General features: G+C 43.5%; 1 protein-coding gene across 4 annotated transcripts in view; it reads left to right on the top strand.

Moving 5' to 3' along the window:
• The window catches only part of FRMD4A (FERM domain containing 4A), a 328,386-nt gene that overhangs the window by 207,642 nt on the left and 100,253 nt on the right, over positions 1 to 20,491 (top strand). For all 4 annotated transcript variants that reach the window (XM_084868155.1, XM_084868156.1, XM_084868158.1 and 1 more), the window contains exons 6-8: positions 615 to 671; positions 2,873 to 2,895; positions 15,784 to 15,867. In XM_084868155.1, the coding sequence (XP_084724281.1) occupies positions 615 to 671; positions 2,873 to 2,895; positions 15,784 to 15,867 (164 nt within the window). The remainder of the gene's footprint in view (positions 1 to 614; positions 672 to 2,872; positions 2,896 to 15,783; positions 15,868 to 20,491) is intronic.

Genomic DNA, 20,491 nt, shown 5'->3' with positions numbered 1-20,491 from the left:
AGATCATGATTAAACATTGGGGGAAGGACGAGTAGGCCAGAGCATTTTTACACTGGACCTTTGGAAAGAGCTGACCCATAGAACTGTCTGCAGTGCAGCCCACAACGGCCTCACACTCCTGAGTGCAGGAGATAAGTGTGGTGACCGAGGAACTGAAGTCTTAATTTTTATTTTAATTTAAAGAGTCACAATCCCATTATAAAGTTTCCTTCAATAAAGTCTTACTGCTGGTTCTGAAGTAGAGTTTACAAAGAAAACGCAGTTCATTATCAAGCGGCCTTACTCCATTGACTAATCGGATGAACAGATTTGTAACAAGCTGGGGACTGACCCACTCCTTAATTTCTCCTGAATGTTTAAAGATGACACCTTAGAGATGGCTGTGCAGGCTCAGCACCACTGGGTCCATTCTGGCCAAGAGCCTTACAAAGGATGTCGGGAGCTCTTGGGACAAAGTAATTCAGAGGCATTGTCTTAGGACCCAAAGATGCTCATGCGTGTTTGAGATTCTGGGGAGCCCCTCAGGACAAGCTCCTTTTAGGGAGATGGCAACTTCTTTAGGGAGAAGTTACTGTCTGAGTAACACACCTTACTTGTCATTTGTTTCTTTGCAGGAGCTGATTGATGTGGACAGCGAGGTGGTGTTTGAATTAGCCTCCTACATTTTACAGGTAGGTAGCCCTCCCTGCCTGACCACACCCAGGAGAGGCTTAAGACTTAGTGCCCAGCCAGCTGCCATCCCACAGCTGGTGGCCCCCAGTAGCTTAGCCACAGAGGAAAAAGAATTATTAGGGACACTAATAATTAAATAAGTAAATACGAGCTCTGGTATTTCAAAATGTTAAGACAGCATCTGTACAAAAGAAAATCACGTGTGTAACCTGAGCCCGGGGGAAGCAGATCATTCTGTGTCTCCATTTTCTTCAGCTTCGCCTTCTCCCCCACTCTGGAGAAAGCCAAGTAAACAGCAAGAATTATTGGGTCGGCAACTAAGTAATTGCGGATTTTTTAAAGAAAATCAAAGACAATTTTTTCATGGAACTAAATAACTTTATTCTGTAATGTATTGCCCATTTTGATCAATGACCTTTTGCCATCTTTCAGGCAGCATCATAATCCCACGTTCAAAAAACTTCTGGTTTTTATTAGCAAAAAACTGAATCAGGTACGATTTGACATCATCATCATTATTGAAATTTTTACCATTCAAGGAGTTTTGTAAAGATCGAAACAAAAAGTAATCAGATGGTGCAAGGTCAGGACTATATGGTGGATGTGGCAAAACATCCCAACCAAGCTCCATTAATTTTTGCCCAGTGACCAAAGATGTGTGTGGCCTTGCATTGTCATGATGGAATACAACACCTTTTCGATTTGTCAATTCGGGCCGCTTTTCTTTAACTGCATTGTTTAATTTCGTTAGTTGTTCAATGTAGACATCAGAATTGATCGTTCGGTTGGGTGGTAAGAGTTCAAAGTAGACAATTCCTTTGTAATCCCACCAAACTGATAACAAAACCTTCTTTTGATGAATATCAGCTTTTGATGTTGTTTGAGTTGGTTCACCTGGCCTGCTCCACGATCTTTTCCGCTTGATATTGTTGTAAACAACCCATTTTTCATCGCCAGTTATCAGTCGTTTTAAAAATGGATCATTTTCATTACGTTTCTTTAGCAAATCGCAGCTGCTAATGCGTTGCGTTAACTGTGATTCTTTCAGTTCGTGAGGAACCCATGTATCGAGTTTTTGAACATAGCCAAGTTGTTTTAAGTGATTTTCAATGCATGTATGTGATACATGAAGCTTCTCTGCAATCTCACGTGTTGTACTGTGACAGTCCGAATTGATTATTGCTTTGATTAGGGCGTCATCAACTTCAACTGGACGACCAGAGCGTTTTTCATCTTTGAGTGAAAAATCACCAGAACGAAATTTGGCAAACCAATTTTGACACTGTCGTTCTTTTAAGGCTTCGTCACCATAAACAGCACATAACTTTTTATGAGCTTGCGATGCGTTTTCCCTTTGCGGAAATAAAAAAGCAAAATATGACGAAAATGTTCCTTTTGATTTTCCATTTTTCAACGAACGCCAAACGAAAACTACAAAACAGATCAAAAAACTTTTTTTACTGATTAACAGCTGAATAGCCAACTATCAAATAACAAAATGTGTTTTACATTTGTACTACGTCTGCAAACCTAAAAATTCAACTGAAGCCATATATGTGTGAAACCCGCAATTACTTAGCTGCCGACCCAATAGTTGCCAGGACAGTCATTTCTTGAGCTCTCTAGAAAGACAAGGAAAAGACCTTTCCTTTATGCAAAAAAAGAGCTACACCAAATATGAGCAACATTGGTGATATTAGCAACACTGCAGGATGAATAGGAATTATGTCATCAGCTTATCCCTTCAACAAAGATTTATTGAAAAACTACTTTGTTCAAGGCATTCTAGATTCATAAAGGTCCCACGGTCCCTCCCGGCCTCCACATCTTTAGACCATAGCCACACTCCAAGGCAGAACCACGTGTAGCACCGAGACACAGACAGTGCTGCCCAGATACCCACTGATTGAAACTCTTTAAAATAGAAAAAACAAGAGCAGGGCCCAGAGGTGGAAACTTGCAGTTTGTCATTATTAATCATGATCTTTGAATATAACTTTCTGAAGATTAGTTTAGGTCCTTATATTTCAGTGGCAAATGCATGCACCCCTTCTTAATTATGTTTCTGTAGCAGATGGGACCATGGCAGCATAAGCTGCACTTATTCAGCAGAGGAGTGGCCGTGACCATAGGATGCATTTTATAGTGTTTAACACAGAATTGGGATGTTTCACAGATGTTGAATTTTTTTCTTCCACAGGAGGCGAAGGGAGATTTTTCTAGGTAAGTTTACAAAAGTTTTTTTGCTTAAAAATGTATTCTGTTGCTTCTCTATTAAACGAATGTATTCTGCTCTAGCTGGTTTGGCTCCGTGAATAGAGGGTTGGCCTGTGGACTGAAGGGTCCCAGATTCGATTCTGGTCAAGGCTACGTATTTCAATTGCAGGCTCCTCCCCAGCCCATGCCCTGGTCAGGGCTCATGCAGGAGTCAACTAATCTATGTGTTTCTCTCACATTGATATTTCTTTCTGACTTTCCCCCTCTCCAAAAAATCAATGAAAGAATATATTCAGGTGAGGATTAAAAAAAATTTTTTTAAAGAAAGTATTCTGCCTTTTGTAGGAGAACACAAAAGGCAGAATACTATAATAATAAAAAATTATGATGAGATCTAGCTCTCAACTTGTCTTTTTTTAATTTTAATAAATCTTTATTATTCAGATTATTACAATTGTTCCTCTTTTTTTCCCCCATAGCTCCCCTCCACCCAGTTCCCATCCCACCCTCTGTCTTTACCTCCCCCCCCCCACCACTGTTCTCATCCATAGGTGTACGATTTTTGTCCATTCTTTCCCTGCAACCACCACACCCCTTTCCCCATGGGAATTGTCAATCCACTCCTTTCTATGCCCCTGATTCTATTATATATACCAGGTTATTCTGTTCATCAGATTTTTAATTCACTTGATTTTTAGATTCACTTGTTGATAAATATGTATTTGTTGGTCATAATTTTTATCTTTACCTTTTTCTTCTTCATCATCTTCTTTAAGAATTCCTTTCGCCATTTCATATAATACTGGTTTGGTGTTGATGAACTCCTTGAGCTTTTTCTTTTCTGTGAAGCTCTTTATCTGATCTTCAATTCTAATTGATAGCTTTGCCAGGTAGAGTAATCTTCGTTGTAGGTTCTTGCTATTCATCACTTTGAATATTTCTTGCCATTCTTTCTGGCCTGCATAGTTTCTGTTGAGAAATCAGCTGACAATCTTATTGGTGATCCCTTGTAGGTAATTAACTGTTTTTCTCTTGCTGCTTTTAATATTCTCTCTTTGTCTTTTGCTCTTGGCATTTTAATTATGATGTGTCTGGATGTGGTTGTCTTTGGATTCCTTTTGTTTGGGGTTCTGTGTGCTTCCAGGACTTGTAAGTCTATTTCTTTCACCAAGTTGGGAAAGTTTTTAGTCATTATTTCTTCAAATGGGTTTTCAGTATCTTGCTCTCTCTCTTCTTCTGATGTCAGTTCGCTTGAAGTTGTCCCAGGGGCTTCTTTCTCTATCTTCAAATTTTTGGATTCTTTTTTTCTTTTTGCTTTCCTGATTGAGTGTTTTTTGCTTCTTTGTATTTCAAATCTTTGACTTGATTTTTGCATTCCTGTAGTCTGCTGTTGAGTCTCTGTATAATATTTTTTTTTTATTTCAGCCAGTGTATTTTTTATTTCTAGTTGGTCCTTTTTCATATCCTCGAAGGTCTTGCTAAATTTATTGGCCTTTTCTAGGAAATTCTTGAAAAACCTTATAACCGTGGTTTTGAACTTTATATCCAGTCATTTGTTTTCCTCCATTTCTTTCTGTTTTTTTGTCTCTGCATTTTGGCTGCTTCCCTGAGTTGGTAGGGTAGTTTTGTGTGCTAGGTGTCCTATATGGCCCAGTGGCTCAGCCTCCCCTGAGATGGACACTCTTGGTATACCCCTTTGTGGACTGTGTGTACAGCCTTGTTGCAGATAAGTCTTAATTATTGTTGGTATCACCAGGAGGAATTGACCTCCAGGCCAGTTGGCTGTGAGGATCAGCTGTGTCTATGCCAGGAGAACTTCTGTGATGGAGACAGCCTTATGAGACAAGACTTGGACAATTGCAAAAGCTTCTATGCTCAACTTGGATGGGGCTGTCAACTTGTCTTTTGAAATGCATACATCAGACATACAAAATACAATGATAGAGAGGATATTCTGTACTAAATAAAAAGCTGAGAGGCTACTAAAAGGTTGAGATGAGAACCCTGTCATGCATGGCCATGGAATGGAGGTATGCCAGTTGCCTGAGTGTCTCTGTGATGCCCCAAATTACCACTATGTTGTGAATAAGGCCGCAGATAACCCTGGCAGTTCTAATACAGAAGTTGACTTCTTTATTTTTCTCTCAGTTTTAGTTCCTGACCCTCACGAGACAGATGCTACACCACAGGGGGGTTGTGTTCCTGAAAGTGTTACAACATAACCCCCCCCCCCTTTTACTTTTCTTCCTTCATGTATCACATTAGAGACGACGACAGAGACAGCCTCCAACTGCAGAGCTAGCATGCTGCCTTCATACTCCTGGAGAAGCACACACTTCAGTCCCACCATTGTTCCATAGGCACCACCCACTCACCAGTGTGGCTGTAGTGCCTCCCAGTCTGTGAGGGTCATTCCTGGAGCCTTCATGGAGCAGGTGGTTGTAGCCATCCACCGATGGGACTGTCTGCTCAGAGACAGACCTTATTCCTGGGATTCTGTTGTATCCAACTCCCACGGGGAGCCCAGGATAGCCAACTCTTTGGAACCAATGTCTAGGTCTAGAGGCAGAGAGACCAAACCATATGTACAAGATAACAGAGCATTGAGGCATAGGATTCTGACTTTTCTCATGCTTTGGGCATTTGATCTGTAAATGCAGCACTAGCTTCCTCAGTTGGTGACCTGCCTGTACTGGTCCATCTTTGTCAAGTTCATGCTGACTGATTCTTCTGGTCTTAGCTGCTTTCTCTTTCCTCTCCTGTGCATTTCTACAGTTTTCCAACACAACATGAGGTATATGTTCTCTTGCAAACATCTCAGCAAAAGCAAAAAAAAGTATTTGATAACCTAAAACAAAGATTGGCAAACATTTTCTCAAAGGGCTAGACAGTTAATATCTTGGGTTTGCAGGCCATACAGTCCTATTACAATTATTCAACATCCCCCTCTCTAAGTGCAAAAGTAGCATAGACATCAGTGTTCCAATAAAACTTTTGTTATAGACTTGAAAATTTTAATTTCTTATACATTTCCATGTATTACAAAGTATTATTCTTTTGATTCCCCTCCCCAACCATTTGAACATATAAGCACACTTAGCTCACAAAGCAGAGGACTGGGTCTGGACAGTAGGGTGTGGTGTGCTCACTTCTGACTCTAAAAGGCAGTCCCTTCAGCTCAGTTTGAATATTTGCATAAGGAGACCTCCATCCCCTTTTATTTAGGTTTCCCAAGGTCTTGCCATGAGGCAGAGGTAGTCCATATCTGTGCTTTCGGGTTTTTTTAAAAAAATATATTTTATTGATTTTGTACAGAGAGGAAGGGAGAGAGATAGAGAGTTTGAAACATCGATGAGAGAGAGTCATTGATCAGCTGCCTCTTGCACACCCCCTACTGGGGATCTGCCCGCAACCAAGGTACATGCCCTTGACCGGAATCGAACCCGGGATCCTTCAGTCCCCAAGCCAACGCTCTATCCATTGAGCCAAACCGGTCCCGCTTTCGGGTTTTTTAACTGAGCCTTTTTTACAGCCTAATTAGGAGACTTTGAACATTGTAGGTGGCCAGTCACCATTCACTGAATTTGTTGAATGAAACATTTTTAGGATACAAAAACTGCATTGTGTTGTGATTTTCCTTTGTTACTCTTTTACTCTCTTTATTTGGTATTGGAGTTTGAAGGTTTTGAAAAGTGCAAGTTGTTACCTCCTTACAACGATTTCTGGAATCCCATGAGACATGGTTTCACAGTTCTCAGACCCAGTGGTTTCTATTGTCTGTGGAGGTCTCTCACTCCCCCTTTCTGTTTGCCAGCTCTGACCTCTGCTGTAAATATTATTTATTGTTGAGAGCACCTTGGCAGGATGGAATGTGAACTGGGGGCAGCATTATCTGGGCCCGCAGAGCATGGGAACGTGGACCACAGGGGCCACCGGGAGGAGGAAGTGCAGGCCTGGCCTGGCAGTAGTTCATGGCCCCCTAATGAGCCTGTGGAATGCAGGCTTGTGGGCTTTATAGAAACAAGAGGATCTGGTTTGGCCTCACAGTTTGTTTTGATCAGCAGCTGTCCCTGGAGAGAAGTAGCTGTCATGGGGGGGAGAGGTCAGGCACCTCATCTAGAGGTCGGTTCCCTCCCACACAGTGCCCATCCCCTCCCGAGGTGGAGGCGATCTGTTGTGTGGGGCTGCCCCCCCGCAGACACCCACCGTGTGGCAGGCCCATGGTGAGTAGGCTCAAGGAGCCTGGAGTCTGGGGATAAGAGAAGTCCTTCTCAATTCCTTGTTGGTGCCTCTTCCCATGCACATCCAGAAAGCTCCCTGGAACATTGAAGGTGATCCTATTGGGTTTGGTGGCTGCACATACATTAGGTGTTTTAGATGTCATGATCTCTTAATCTAGATTTAATTTTTGCTGTATTAATAATTCACACAGGACTATACAGCCTTAGTGGTGTTTAACTGAATGTCTTTGACTTGTATATATATCCTGTAAATATATTATGTTTTCCTCAATAACATTAATAAAATGAGATGTCAGTGTAGAACACACAGAGCACTGGACAGGGCTTTTTTATAATATACTAGAGTGGCATCCCTCGGCCTGGTCTGCATATCAAGCCAAAACTAGTTCTCTGACATCCTTGGAGGGGTTCCAGATTGCGAAAGGGCACAAGGCAGGCTGAGAGACCCCACTGGTGCACAATTGGGGATGGGGAGGGATGCAGGAGGTGGCCAGTCAGGAAGGGACCATGGGAGGGCTCAAGGTGTGTCTGGCCCATCTTTCTCAGTCCCAATTGGCTAGACTCCAGCAGCAAGCTAACTTACTAGTTGACTGTCTGCCTCCTGGTGGTCAGTGCATGTCATAGCAAGCAGTTGAGTGTCCTTAGCATATCATTAGCATATTACACTTTGATTGGTTGACTGGATGACCAGCCGACCGGATACTTAGCATATTGGGCTTTTATTATATAGGATGGGCCAGGGCATAATTCTAAGGTATTTTAGAGCCCAAATGATCAAATAACCCTTTGAACTAATGGTTGCTCCAAAAAAGGCAAAGTAACTCTTTTGTAGCCTGAAGGTCCTGATCGATAACTTCCTAAAAAGCTACCTTCGCTCAGAACTCTTTATCCTGTTTACATCTTACAATTTATTGTATATGTGAATATATACAAAGTGCATTTATGGAGAATGAGTACTAAAAATCTACAAATCACGGGACCAGTTGCCTTGAAGCAGCAGAGGAAGAGGGTTATTCTACAAAAGGGAGAAGTCAGAAGTGCTGAATAGCCTTCACAGAAAACAACTGCAGAAGGACAGCCCAGAAGCAGGACTCCTCTTCCTCATGAAACCACAGGCTCTTCTGTTTCTCCTTTTGGACTCAGCTCAGCAGACCCCCGAAGCCGCATTTTTACATAGCACCCCCTTTTCTGTCCAACTAAGGGAAATGCTCACTTCCTTATCCTACTGAACTTCACAATGAATTCTTGGGTTTCACACTGCTGAAAGAAAATGACTCAGGTATAGATAGATAAGAAGAATTGCCCACAATAGGAAGAAATATATGTTATACATTCTAACGCATGGTGGACAAATTTATAGGATATCATTAAAAGTTTAGGAAATAGTCTTATCTAAAAACAATATTTTCTCTCTTGTAGTATTTTCCTTAGCATAGCATGTAGTCATTGTATTTCATTTCCTGGTGTATATCCAGTTAAAAAAAAAAAAAAAAAAGGGGGGGGGGGAATGTCCATCAACCATCAGAAAATTAGTAGAGTTGGCATGTCTGTTTCAAAACAATTTGACGCCTAAAAACTATTAACCACGGCAGTTTTATAGGCAAGTATTAGGTTGAGAAGGGTCAACACAGTTTAAAAACAAAATGTTCTCATTTGATTATCACTGCTGAACATTAGTCAACTACATTTTTTATGACTTACACATACTTTATTCAGCACAACATCTGAAGTAGTATGAGTGCTAAGCACTGCCATTTCCTATTAAAAATTTTTAAACTTTGGGCTATTGTAGAAAAATATTCTCTTTAAAAAGGTAAGCGCAGGGAACACCTCATGTAATAAACTGAACAGGACATTCAAATTGTATGCCTACTTTCTAATTTAATTTAGTAGGAGACTAAATTAAATTTAGTAGAACTAAATTTAGTAGAAGACTACACTGTATTAAGTGAGGTGTTACAAGAACTTAAGCTTTTGTTTTTATCCCTTATGGGACCTTAACTGAAAAGCCTATTGGCCAATCTCTGTATTCTGACTTTGAGAACCACCTCCTTTTACTTTCTGTCAGCCTTTCTGAAAGTGTGTACCACCAAAAAAGAAGGGAAAACATTAATTTAAACATTTTGCCAAATTGGTGAATTGATTAAAAAATACTTTATGCTGAGCAGCACAAATAAATGCCCAAATCACGCTGCCTTTGATATAAAAAACCACCCATACATTAACGGGGACTAGTAAAAAACATCTGTTATGTAGAATTTTTTTTGTTAACAAGATTTATTGAAACCAGACCACTGCAGCTCTGTAACTCTGGGCCATCTGCTGGGATCTGGAAATACCTTTGTTACCGAGGACCGGATGTACTGATGCTAATCATCAAGACAGGGTTCTACCAGCGTGAGATTTATGAGGACCTGGAAGCAGACAGCACCTGAAAAAGGCTGGCAGTAAGGCGATTCCGTGTGAAGACTGCTTCAGCAGGGCCTGTCATGTGCACAAGAGGCAACGGAGAGGCCCACATCTGCAGACTGTATTCCAAGTCAGCGCGGTGACAGAGAAAAAGAAGCAAAGTTGTGATTGAGTGCTTAGTGGTCAGTGTGTATGACATCTGTACAAAGTTATATGCTTGTCCAAGTCGGCTTCTCAGAATCAGTGGTCAGTAAGAAACCTTACTAGATCCCCAATCTGGCCCCCTGAAGGTTTCTAATGCTATTTCTTAAAAAAAGAAAATGCTTTTAGAAATAGAGCAGTGCATTACTCAGTCAATAGAAATGAATAGCAGTCCTTCATTAACAAAGGAAATTGCCTTTCACCTCCATTTCAGAAGAGGAGATGGAGTATTTATTTGTGCTGAAAAATTCCTTTTCTCTTTCACAGACTGCATGTTCTTAGTGCTCTGGGAGATTAGGTATAAGCAAGCAAAGAAGCAAATATAACCCCCCCCCCCAAAAAAAAAGACCTTTTAATATTTTATCTTCTGTAAACCATTAGATCATGTAATGTGGAAAGTTGAATGAAATTTCTGTGACCAAAAGACACCCTCTTGATTTTTGTTTGTTTGTTTGAAATGTGTTCTGCCTTTTTAAAGAGCATTTGTGAATTAATGTGAACGAAACTTTGCTTACTGGTATCTGAAAATTCCAGGTTTGTAGGCCTTTTATATCAAACTAGATGATGTCATTGAGGCAGTCAAAGGTTCAATGGAAGAATTTTAGAAGAGCAACTGGAAAAGCAGAGAGCTGGTTTTCTTCTAAAGACTAGTAACATAAACGTTTGTATAGATTGCTATCTTTAAAAAGATGCCAGTGTTATTTTCTTGCCCGGCTAACACACAGCATGAAAGAAAGTCGCTTAATCTAAAGCAGCAGTCTATGTATAAATCACAAGTCCGGGTCTACTGGTGTCATTACTTTGCACTTTTACATAAGTGATTTTACTATTACAGCTCAAAGCAAGCTTGGTTTTAAATCATTACTATAGGGCATTTGATGATTTGGGGTATATTTCCCTACAGTTTTTAAAAGAGACTCTTGAAAGAAAACAGCTGGCACTAAGTACTTAGAGATATACATTTACTGATACTATTAGATACCAGTAATTAGTAAAAAAAATACTCAGTTGTGTTTGTAATAGTCAACATTTAGAATAAAACTTACATAACCTCATAATAACTTGAATACCAAACCTGCAAATTCCCCTATTGTAAACTTCCTAGAAAAATTTAATTAAGCTTGAAACACATGTATCAGCCCAAAGAAGAGTTTTTGTGGGAAGAGTTTAAATTTATATAATTCTCATATATTAGATTACCAGAAACATAAGAAAAGGAGGTGTGATGTTTTCCTGTGTTTTCACAACTTTGGGGGAGAAGCTGCTGGACCCTGTCAGGCCAGGGAGACCTTTAGGAAGGAACAGAGCAGATGGACATGTGAAACAAATGTTCAGTGGAAAAGTTACAAATTGTGACAGAAAGTTTTGTTTTGTGCACAAAAGTCTATTTTACGGAGATTTTCAAGTGTGTAATTCACATTTTTCAGGTAGGGTCTTTTGCAGTATAATATTCTTCAAATACCATAGGATTTTAGGTATAAAGTTAAGGAGGAAATGTTTTATTATGATAAATTGCCTGTTTTGTTACGGATTTAATATCAATATCAGGTTTTGATGGCTATGATACTATGTCAATTTTTTTAAGATTTAAGATTCCCAATCTAAAGGATGAAGTTGTAGAAAATTAATCAGTTGCTTCTTCTTGTCTATTCGAGTGAAGTTATTCTCTAAAATTGTAGATTTATAAAAAATTTTCAACATGTTTTGAATTTGACAAGTGTAAAACTATGTTAGAAATTCACAAAATTTTCACAAAAATTCACAAAATCCTAAGAAACCAAATTTACTGATCAAGGAGGAAATCTTTCCTTAAGTAAGTTAGTAATTAGCATCAGAAAGAAAGACTCATAGTTCATCAATATGTTTGTAATTTTTGCACCACTACGATTGGCAAGTTAGGTGGCATAGGTATCCATAAAACATGCTCAGAATCTAGAAAAATGCCCTATGCCAGAGAAATCTCAGGGCCCCAGCTGCTTCCTTTTGTCTGCAAACAGTCACACAATGTCAGGAGAAGCGTCCCAAATAGCATCCCCAGCCACCAGCTCTGGGAGCCCTCACTATACACCTGAAAGACAATGTGTCTCTGCAGAGAGGCAAGTGTTCTCATTTTCTTTGCTGAAATCTGAGCTTTTTCTAGGTTCACAGAAGAAGAAGGGAGGGAAAGGAAAGGAGAGAAAATACTTCCTCCTGGCTTTTCATCATTAAAGAAGAAAAAAATATGTTTTTAGTAACCTTATGAATCTGTCTCAGTGTTTTCTACATCCATTATGCCATTGAATAAGCAATACAGTTCCACAGTGCATCTCTGGAACTTGGGTCCCAATCCCTTCTTCCTTCAATTCAGAAATTCGGAGGATTTAGACAGGACAGTCAGAATATTGCTTATCCCCCGCCCCCATCCCCACCCTGCCCCCAACAGGGGCTGGTCAGTACCATCTGCTGCCCCGTTACTGCTCCTGCACCAGCACAGATGTGCCACCACGTGGGAGAGAGGAAGGTCCAGGTTATCCTGTGGGAATGGTTAGGTTGCCACCAAGTTGGTTAGAGAGGTTTGTTTCTTAGCACTTTGCAGTTTTGGAGCTGTGGATAGTGAGGAGCTGTAATACTCTTTTTTTACTTATGAAATACCTCTCTCTGGAAAACTTTACTCTCATGATACACTCAGAAAACATGGAGGCGTTAGTGTGACATTAGCATGATATTATCGTTTCTGAGTTTCAGGTTAGTCCTTCAGGTTACACTGGTACACCTTTCGGTTCGCATGCTCTATTTATTGTTTCAGCTATTTATTGCACACACACATCCCAAAACACTCGTCTCAGAGAGGGTTCTTCCACACTGGGCGCACCCCACGTGCCCCGGGTTCCTCCTGCTGATTATGAAGTCTCCTTGGATCTGAAGGGAATCTTCTGAAACAGCATTTCCTTGTCCTTTGTAGGAAAACAAACACATTGTGGATTTTGCAAATTTAACTTTTTTTTTTATTTCTTCACTTTATGATGTCTCAGTGAAATTGGTTGTTGCCCTTATTTGTGGCAAATTCCTATTTGATGTACTGATAGAAATTTTAGTGTTATCTGCAGTAGATCGTTGGAACTCTGCATGTTTTACGAACAGCAAAGGCATTAGAAAAGATGCAGCATCAACCCCCTCTATCAAAGGCACCAAGAGACCACATTTTTGCTGGCAGCACTAATAACTACCCAGATGTTTGGGGGGAAAATCTGATTGATATTAAAAATAAGAAGACTTGGATTTTATTCCCAGTTTAGCAAACCACTGTCTCAGAGCCCTTTTTTTCTTTCTGTAAGAAATGACCACTGTTTAGGGTAATTTATACATTGGCATTTATCAGGTGCTCTGAACTCTGGGGAGATGGCTGGGTGTGGGGCCCTGAGAGAGGAAGCTGAGAGTTCTCATGCTTTTGTTAGGATTGAGCTTCTCATGTCTCTGGAGATAGAGTGACCAGTCTTCCGCTAGGGCAGCTTTCCGCTGCGGCCACACCACAGAGTTTGGCCAGCTCACTGACAGGACTGGCCACCTCTCAGTTACTCCAAATGTTTACAGACAGCAGAAAGGCAAATAGAACATTTCTACATCGACGTCCTCAGGGAAGGCTTAAGAGCCATGGATCCCTTCCAGAATGTAATGGGCTTGGACGGGCTTCATGCCTTAGTGATTTCTTGTTGTATTTGTCTGTGTAACCTCGCCCTGGGGGAAAGCCTGAGAGCCCACTGCAGGCTCCAGTGAGGAAGTCAAACCTGGGCCTGTCATCAGGGAAATTTGTTTGCCAACAAACTAGTGTTTGGTGGTAAGACAATCCCTTCTTCCTTCAACTCCTTCCTTCCCCAAATAAACTGTAGACGTGATGAGTGTGAGTAAAGCCAAGCTCAAGCTACAGCTTCATTGCCTTTCTCACAGCTTCACCCAGTAAACGTTCATCCCTAAAGAGTGCCTTTTGATGGACACTGAAGGCGCCATCTAGGCACTCACGAATCAGTGACTCTACTCCCTTTTCTCAGAGGAGCAAAATAGGGGAGAAAAAAACACACACAGAAATCCGAGTGTTTGGTGAACTGAATATTTGCTCTAACTATGCCTTAACAGTGTATGAGTAAGGATTCCAAACCCTCTTCGGAGTTGAATTTTCCTGATCCCGGAGCTTACCTGTTTAAAACCTCCAGTGACTGACTGACTGCTGGGTCAGTTTGAATTCTATCATCCTGGCAGTGCAGGGCCTAAAAAACATGTGCCTACTCTTTCTTTTATTTAGCTTCATTCCCTCTTATAAACTATCCACTCTGATTGATCTCTTCGGTTCAGATTACATGGCCTCCATGCTCTGCTGTATTCCATTGAGGAGATCCGTGACAGTCCTCCCCTTTCCTCCTTGCAGACCCTGCTCCAAAGCCTGTTCCTACACCAGAGTCCATGGGGGCTCCTTCTTTCTTCTGAACTTTTAAATTTTGTTTGAATCTACATGATCAAACAGTGCTCATATTGTCATTTACCTTTCCATTCCTACCTCTGGCCTCCCACACTCAATTGTGAGCCCCTTTTAACTGAGGACTTTGGCTCATTGGGGTTTTTGTTTTGTTTGTTTGTTTCTTTGTACCCTTAGCATACCTTCCACATAGCAGGGGCTCCAAAAATGCCTCCAGCTTGTTGGTTATTAATTGACAAATTCTCCCCTTCCCACTTAGATGATAACAGTGCCAGTACTTGGATTTATTAACTCAATAACAAGTTCAGCTTTTCCTTCTGGGTGCTGGTTCAAAGCCAGAATTTGCTAACACCCACTACCACTGTTTCTTAGTCCACCTGAAAAATGCCCTTTCTGGGATCAGCTATAATGTCACCACCTACCATACATGTGTTTCTTTGTCACCACATACATGAACTGAAAGCATTGGAATGGTTTTGCCCAGTGCCACTTGGTATCAGAAGGGCAGCTGCTGTTCCATTGCAGCGGGCAACATTCGCAGCTGGGTGGGGACTCAGGAGGGCACGTTCTCCAGTTAGCCATATAAGCACTGGGGGTGGGGGAATGGGGGGGTGGGGTGTTGTCCATATGCCTCAGGAGCTCCCATCTATGACTGTAGCCTTCCTTCCTTCCTTCCTTCCTTCCTTCCTTCCTTCCTTCCTTCCTTCCTTCCTTCCTTCCTTCCTTCCTTCTTTCCTTTGTATTCCCTTATTGAGCTGCTAGCTCACCGCTTGTTAGATGTCACTGCCCAAGGTCCCTGTGGGCAGTGTTTGCCTTGTTTGGGGTGAGCAGCATGGAATCTGCTAGACTGTGGTCCAAGGCAGGGCTCCACAGGGTGAGCTCTGAGTGGCCTTGGTGGACCAGTATAGGGAAACAGGACCTCCCCAAGTGGGTGCCACTAATTGCCTCTGGAGGTAGAGAATGGGTGCAAACACCCGGAAATCTGTCCAGAGGGGAGCCGAGCATTTGAAGTGCGCTGGTTACAGGAGGAGCGGTTAATGCATCTTCCGTACCTGAGAACACAGGAGTCTGCGGGGAAGAGTTCCTGGTGCCTGACCTCCTCCTCATACCAGATAGTCTACTTCACACTTCCAGAGTAATTTCCATTTCTAAGTTATTTGTCATCTTCCAGGAAACAGGTTCCAACGTGTGGTCAATCCTAGCAAAGAAAACAGTACGTGTGTTAGTGCAGGAGTAACTCTCCTGGAAAAAGCCACCAGGTGGCCCCTCCTTGGAGCCTCAGGAGCCCATGGCAGTGCCCCACAGGCACACTGGTGACCCTTCTCCCAGATTCCAGCTACTCAGGGCCTCGGTCTGGGTGCAGGGTTTGAGAAGGAACCACAGCCATCTGTGAGCTCTGGGCTCTTAGTGTGCCTCTTCCTTGCTAGTAAGTTAGTAAGGAAATAAGGAAATAAATAAAAGGCGAGCACCCCTTCCTCCCATCACTTTTCATTAAAATGGAACCGATGCGGGGTCTCACCGAGAGGCCTGGTGTGGTGGTCACTGGAGGGTGAGTGAGTTCCTCGGCATTCCCTCTGTCTCCGCCCTGTCTTGCAGCAATGAAGTGGTGAGGAGCGACTTGAAGAAGCTGCCAGCGCTTCCCACCCAAGCCCTGAAGGAGCACCCTTCCCTGGCCTACTGGTAAGCTGCCCTCTCCCAGTGCCCAGGCGTCTTCTCCAGGAACCAGCCCTGCTTGGGGTGTGTGGGGCTTCCGACCAGAGCCCCCTCCCGGCCACGCAGGATCACCCCGGGCCCCAATTGTATAATAAGTGGCTGGGGTCCCCATGAAACCAGTTTCTGCATTTATTTAAATGACACAGTCTGTGTGACATCTCTCCTTTCCCCATTTTCTTTCATTTTTAAAAAAGAAAATCTAAAGTTTCACGTTGAAAGCTTCCCCTCCTTGGAGATCCTTTCAAGTGCTGCTCGGGTTTCCTTGTGGAATCCCGTCTTTGATGGCAGGATGTGTGGGGGCTTGAGATGGGGAGGGCTGCAGGGTTCTTTCTTCACAGAAGAGTGAGGTTGATTCTTTCATTTCCCCACAATGTTTCGTGTCTCCTGTGTTAGCTGCCATGAAGCATTAAGCCCTAGTTCATCTGTCAGGCCGGAAGTTACTGATTCTGAGTGAGGCGGGTCTCTGAAAGGTGCCCAGATTGGGGGTTGGGTCACAGTAGAGCGGGGTTTGCATTTCTGGGTCCTGGTTTGAATTCTGCTGGGCCCCACCGACCCTGACCCTAGAGAAGCACAGTGCGGCTTCCCAATCCTCCTTCTGACTCCTTACCAAAAAGCATCGGAACTGCTTTTATAAAACAAAAGTTAAGATCCCAGAACAAGTCGATCCTGATAAACTATAACGTGGCTCTTATACACACTTCTGTGATGTGCTTGTAAAGTTTAAGGATTTCTCACAGCTCATCTTGTCTGGGTGCTTTTCCAGTGCCGCGGAGGGAGTCGGGGGGAGGGTTGGAAGGGATTCCTGGGCCTGGTCAGGGTGTTCTTGAAAGACCCCGGGTGGCTGGAGAGGAAGATGTCCTCCTGACACACAGGGCACAGCAGGAGTAAATGCCAGGACAGGTCATTCTCCCCCAGAGGCCCCGGGACGGGCAGCTGGGCTGGAGCTGAGGGCTGCGTGGGCTGGCACCCTGATTTCATTCCTCTGAATGCTTTTGCTGCCTTTCTTCCTCCGGTAACATAGACAGATAACTAGTGGCTTTATGTCATTTCAAAGACGGAATCTGTTGCATGTGTCAGCTTCTGAACTTCCAGCCTGGCCATCTGCACCTGTGGACCCCAGCTGATGGGCATCCCTATTCCTGTGTTCCTGGAACACTATTGCCTTCTCTCCGATTCCGTAGGCCCCTGGGCCTTATCTGCTCTCTCCCGCAAGCGGTTTCTTTTCAGGAAACCAGAGGTGAAGGAGCTAGAGACACAAGGGTTTAACAATGTGAGCGGGAACTGCTGGCAGGGACGGTAATGTTGGTGGGTTGTTTGGGAATCAGAGTTGTTTGTAGCCTAATCTGTCCCTCAGATAGCTCCTCATTCGTTTCCAAACATGTTTTACACCCTGTGCTCATTTCAGAGTTATGAACTCCTCTCTCCCTCCAGCACAGTTCTCTCCCCAACCCCCTTTGTCTCTGTCAATATTTCTGACACACAGACTCCTTCTTTTCCTTCCTTCTTGTTCACAGGTTCTCTTTGGTCAGAAGGACATCTTCCTCTCCATTCACATCTATAACTGTCTTTCGAGAACACTCCTCCTTCTCCTGTCCCTGTTTAGACCCACAGGCACCCAGTCACCATCTCAGTGCACCAGAGGATGCAGGGCAGTGGGAGGGACATGCTCTCAGGCTTCACAGTTCGGGTGATAAATAAATAAGCCAGTAGCATGGGCCATCTGGATGATGAATTGCTTAAAAATAACAACAAACAAAAGGGATTCACCCTATTATCATTGGCTGGTTGTGGTTGGCTTTAACATTCCAGCCTACCTATTTCAATTTTTGAAAAGCAGAGACACCAGGAAAGGGATAAATGCTGTTCATTCTTGTAGTAAATGTAGACTGGAGACAGAGCCAGCCTCCCAAGTGTGTTAGTCATTTTCCCACTCTGCCTCAGGGTCATTCCTCACCTGCAGGCTTAACGGTGACCCTTTGCAGCTGGAGAGGGCCTTCAATCCCACCTCACATCACAGTCTCAATCACGTTGTCCATAGTTTAGAATTGCCTGATCATTATGAAATGAAGGATATACATTTGCTGTTCTTTGGGGCCCACCTGCTCTCTCTGGCCTTCACAGATGCCATGGACAAGCTTGGGCCAAAATAAGCCATAGGGAGCCCCATCCCCCCCATGAGGGGAAGCATCGCCGCTCAGGGAGCCGAGCTGCGGGTCTAGAGCCTCGGCCAAGTCCCTGAATCGAGAGGAGTTCCAGTTACTCCTCTGCTGCCTCAATTCCCCACCTGGGAAATGGGATGAACCATACCAGCTTAATGTGACTGTACTTGAAGGAGAAAGTAAAATGTTACGTAATGCAATTTAGAAAGTAGTGAGAGGTGTATCATATCATAAGTAGCAGTGCAGTAATCTTTCTGCTAGTTTTCCCCATGCCGTTAACTCAGACTTATCACTCCATAGGATTCCCCTTCCAGGGAGGCATCTGGGGTATAAAGTTGGGATTATATGCTGAGGGTCACAGAACCAGTCAGGATCAGGTCCCTGACCCGGATTCTCTCGAGTGCCTAGTTTGTGAATGCTTGCCCACCAACACAGGACGGAGACATCTTCCTTTGCTTCAGAGGCACTGACAATGACAGGCCTATGGCTCCTCCAAGACAGGGAACCATGTCTCTATCACCTGATCTGCCTTTGCATCACCTATGTGTCTCCTGGGTCCCTCGTCTGCAGAGGTGCTTTAACCAGGGCCAGGGCACAGCCAGCTCCAGTTCCTTGTCTTTTTTCCATATGAACTGCCTTGTCCTCCAAATAGTGTCTTGCTGTTCTATTTACTCTGGCTGAAGGGTCTCTGATAATTATTCCCTTGAATCCCTAGCATCAGTCTGTGGTAGTTGGGACACTGCAAAGCCCTTGGGTCATCTCTAACTTCCGGAGGAGGGGCCAGAGCAGGGCCCGAGGCAGGATGTGTTCCTGGTCAGCTGTATGGCACATGGGGACCACAGTGTTTCAACTGGGGCAAAAGGAATGGGGAAGCTGAGGAGGGGGAGGGGCGATACTGTGGCCTCACAGATGGTCAGAGACAGGAGGCCAGGTGACAGGGGAGGGCCCTGCAGCTGTCATGCACGTTGAGAACCCATGGCCAGGCATCAGTCCATGAGCATCAGAACAGCTGCCTGACAATGTTTCTGGCTCAGTGGTGTTTTCCCAGAGCCTCAATTATGTTTGGAGCTGCAGCACTATATGGATTTTTATCTCTAGCTCAGTCGGCTCCTCTCTCTCAGAGCTAAGAGGGAAATAGTCTCATATATACACGGACTTGCTTGACCCTGGATCTAGGAGTGGACCCCACAAAATTCCAGATCATGTGGTAGGAAATGTGCCAACGCAGCGTGGATTCAATGGGCAGGTTGGGAGGAATCCAGAGGGCAACCCTGGGACATCCTGACCCGCCTCTGCATATCTGTTAAGGCTGGCATCTACCCAAAGAGGATGCTTCTTGAGAATTCCGTCAAGAGAGGGCTTTGTCACACTCCATGCAGAACCTCCATGGTGTGTGGGCGCTGAGGAGAAATAGGCTTCATTTTTGAGGACAGAAGGTGCCCAGACGCCACAGAAACAGCTCTCCAGCTACAGGAAGGACCCTCATAGGAGCCAACCCTGCCCACAGTTCCTGGTATATTTGAAGGTGCTTTCTTGTGAAGAGTCAGACCACTTTACATGCACCAAATTTCAGAACACTAGAATAAAGAGGTTTTTGTAAAGATTGAAATAGTATTCTCTAACCGGTTTGGCACAGTGTATAGAGCGTTGGCCTATGGACTGAAGGGTCCCAGGTTTGATTCCAGTCAAGGGCATATACCTTGGTTGTGGACACATATCCAGAAGGGAATGTGCAGGAGACAGCTGATCAATGATTCTCTCTCAATGTTTCTAACCCTCTCCCTTCCTCTCTGTAAAAAAATCAATAAAATATATTTTATTTTATTTTTTAAAATATATTTTATTGATTTTCCACAGAGAGGAAGAGAGAGAGACAGAGAGCCAAAAACATCGATGAGAGAGAAACATCGATCAGCTGCCTCCTGCACACCTCCCACTGGGGATGTGCCCGCAACCAAGACACATGCCCCTGACCGGAATCGAACCTGGAACCTTTCAGTCCGCAGGCTGACTCTCCATCCACCGAGCCAAACTGGCCTCGGCAATAAAATATATTTTTAAAAACAGTATCTGGAAGGTAAATAAATTACTCCCAAGTAGAAGGTAAGGAACATATAGAACATGTTACCCCTGAAATGGTCTAGCTGGAAAAGAAGAGGTGAAAAAGCCTTCAGATCAGTTCTGGAAACATTAATAGTAGATAATAAAGAACCACCACTGAGGTCTTGAAGGTCCATTTCTAGTCTGTCATAAGGTTTCAAGGCCCAAGGTTTTGTACCTGACTCCTTAGCAGGTGGAATGCGCTTCCCCTGAGACTCCCAAGGTTAACTCTGTGCTTCTAAAGGCGACAGTGGGAGCAGCCAAAGCTCCCACCTGGCTGGGCCCAGAGACACTTATCAGAGAGGCCCCTCCAGCCCTCTGCTCTGTCAAAA

This window comes from Pipistrellus hanaki (genome assembly GCF_964339955.1).
Source record: "Pipistrellus hanaki genome assembly, chromosome: 1".
Taxonomy (NCBI): Eukaryota; Metazoa; Chordata; class Mammalia; order Chiroptera; family Vespertilionidae; genus Pipistrellus; species Pipistrellus hanaki.
Note: the sequence above shows the minus strand (reverse complement) of the source record. Positions and strands in the feature narration are given on the sequence as shown.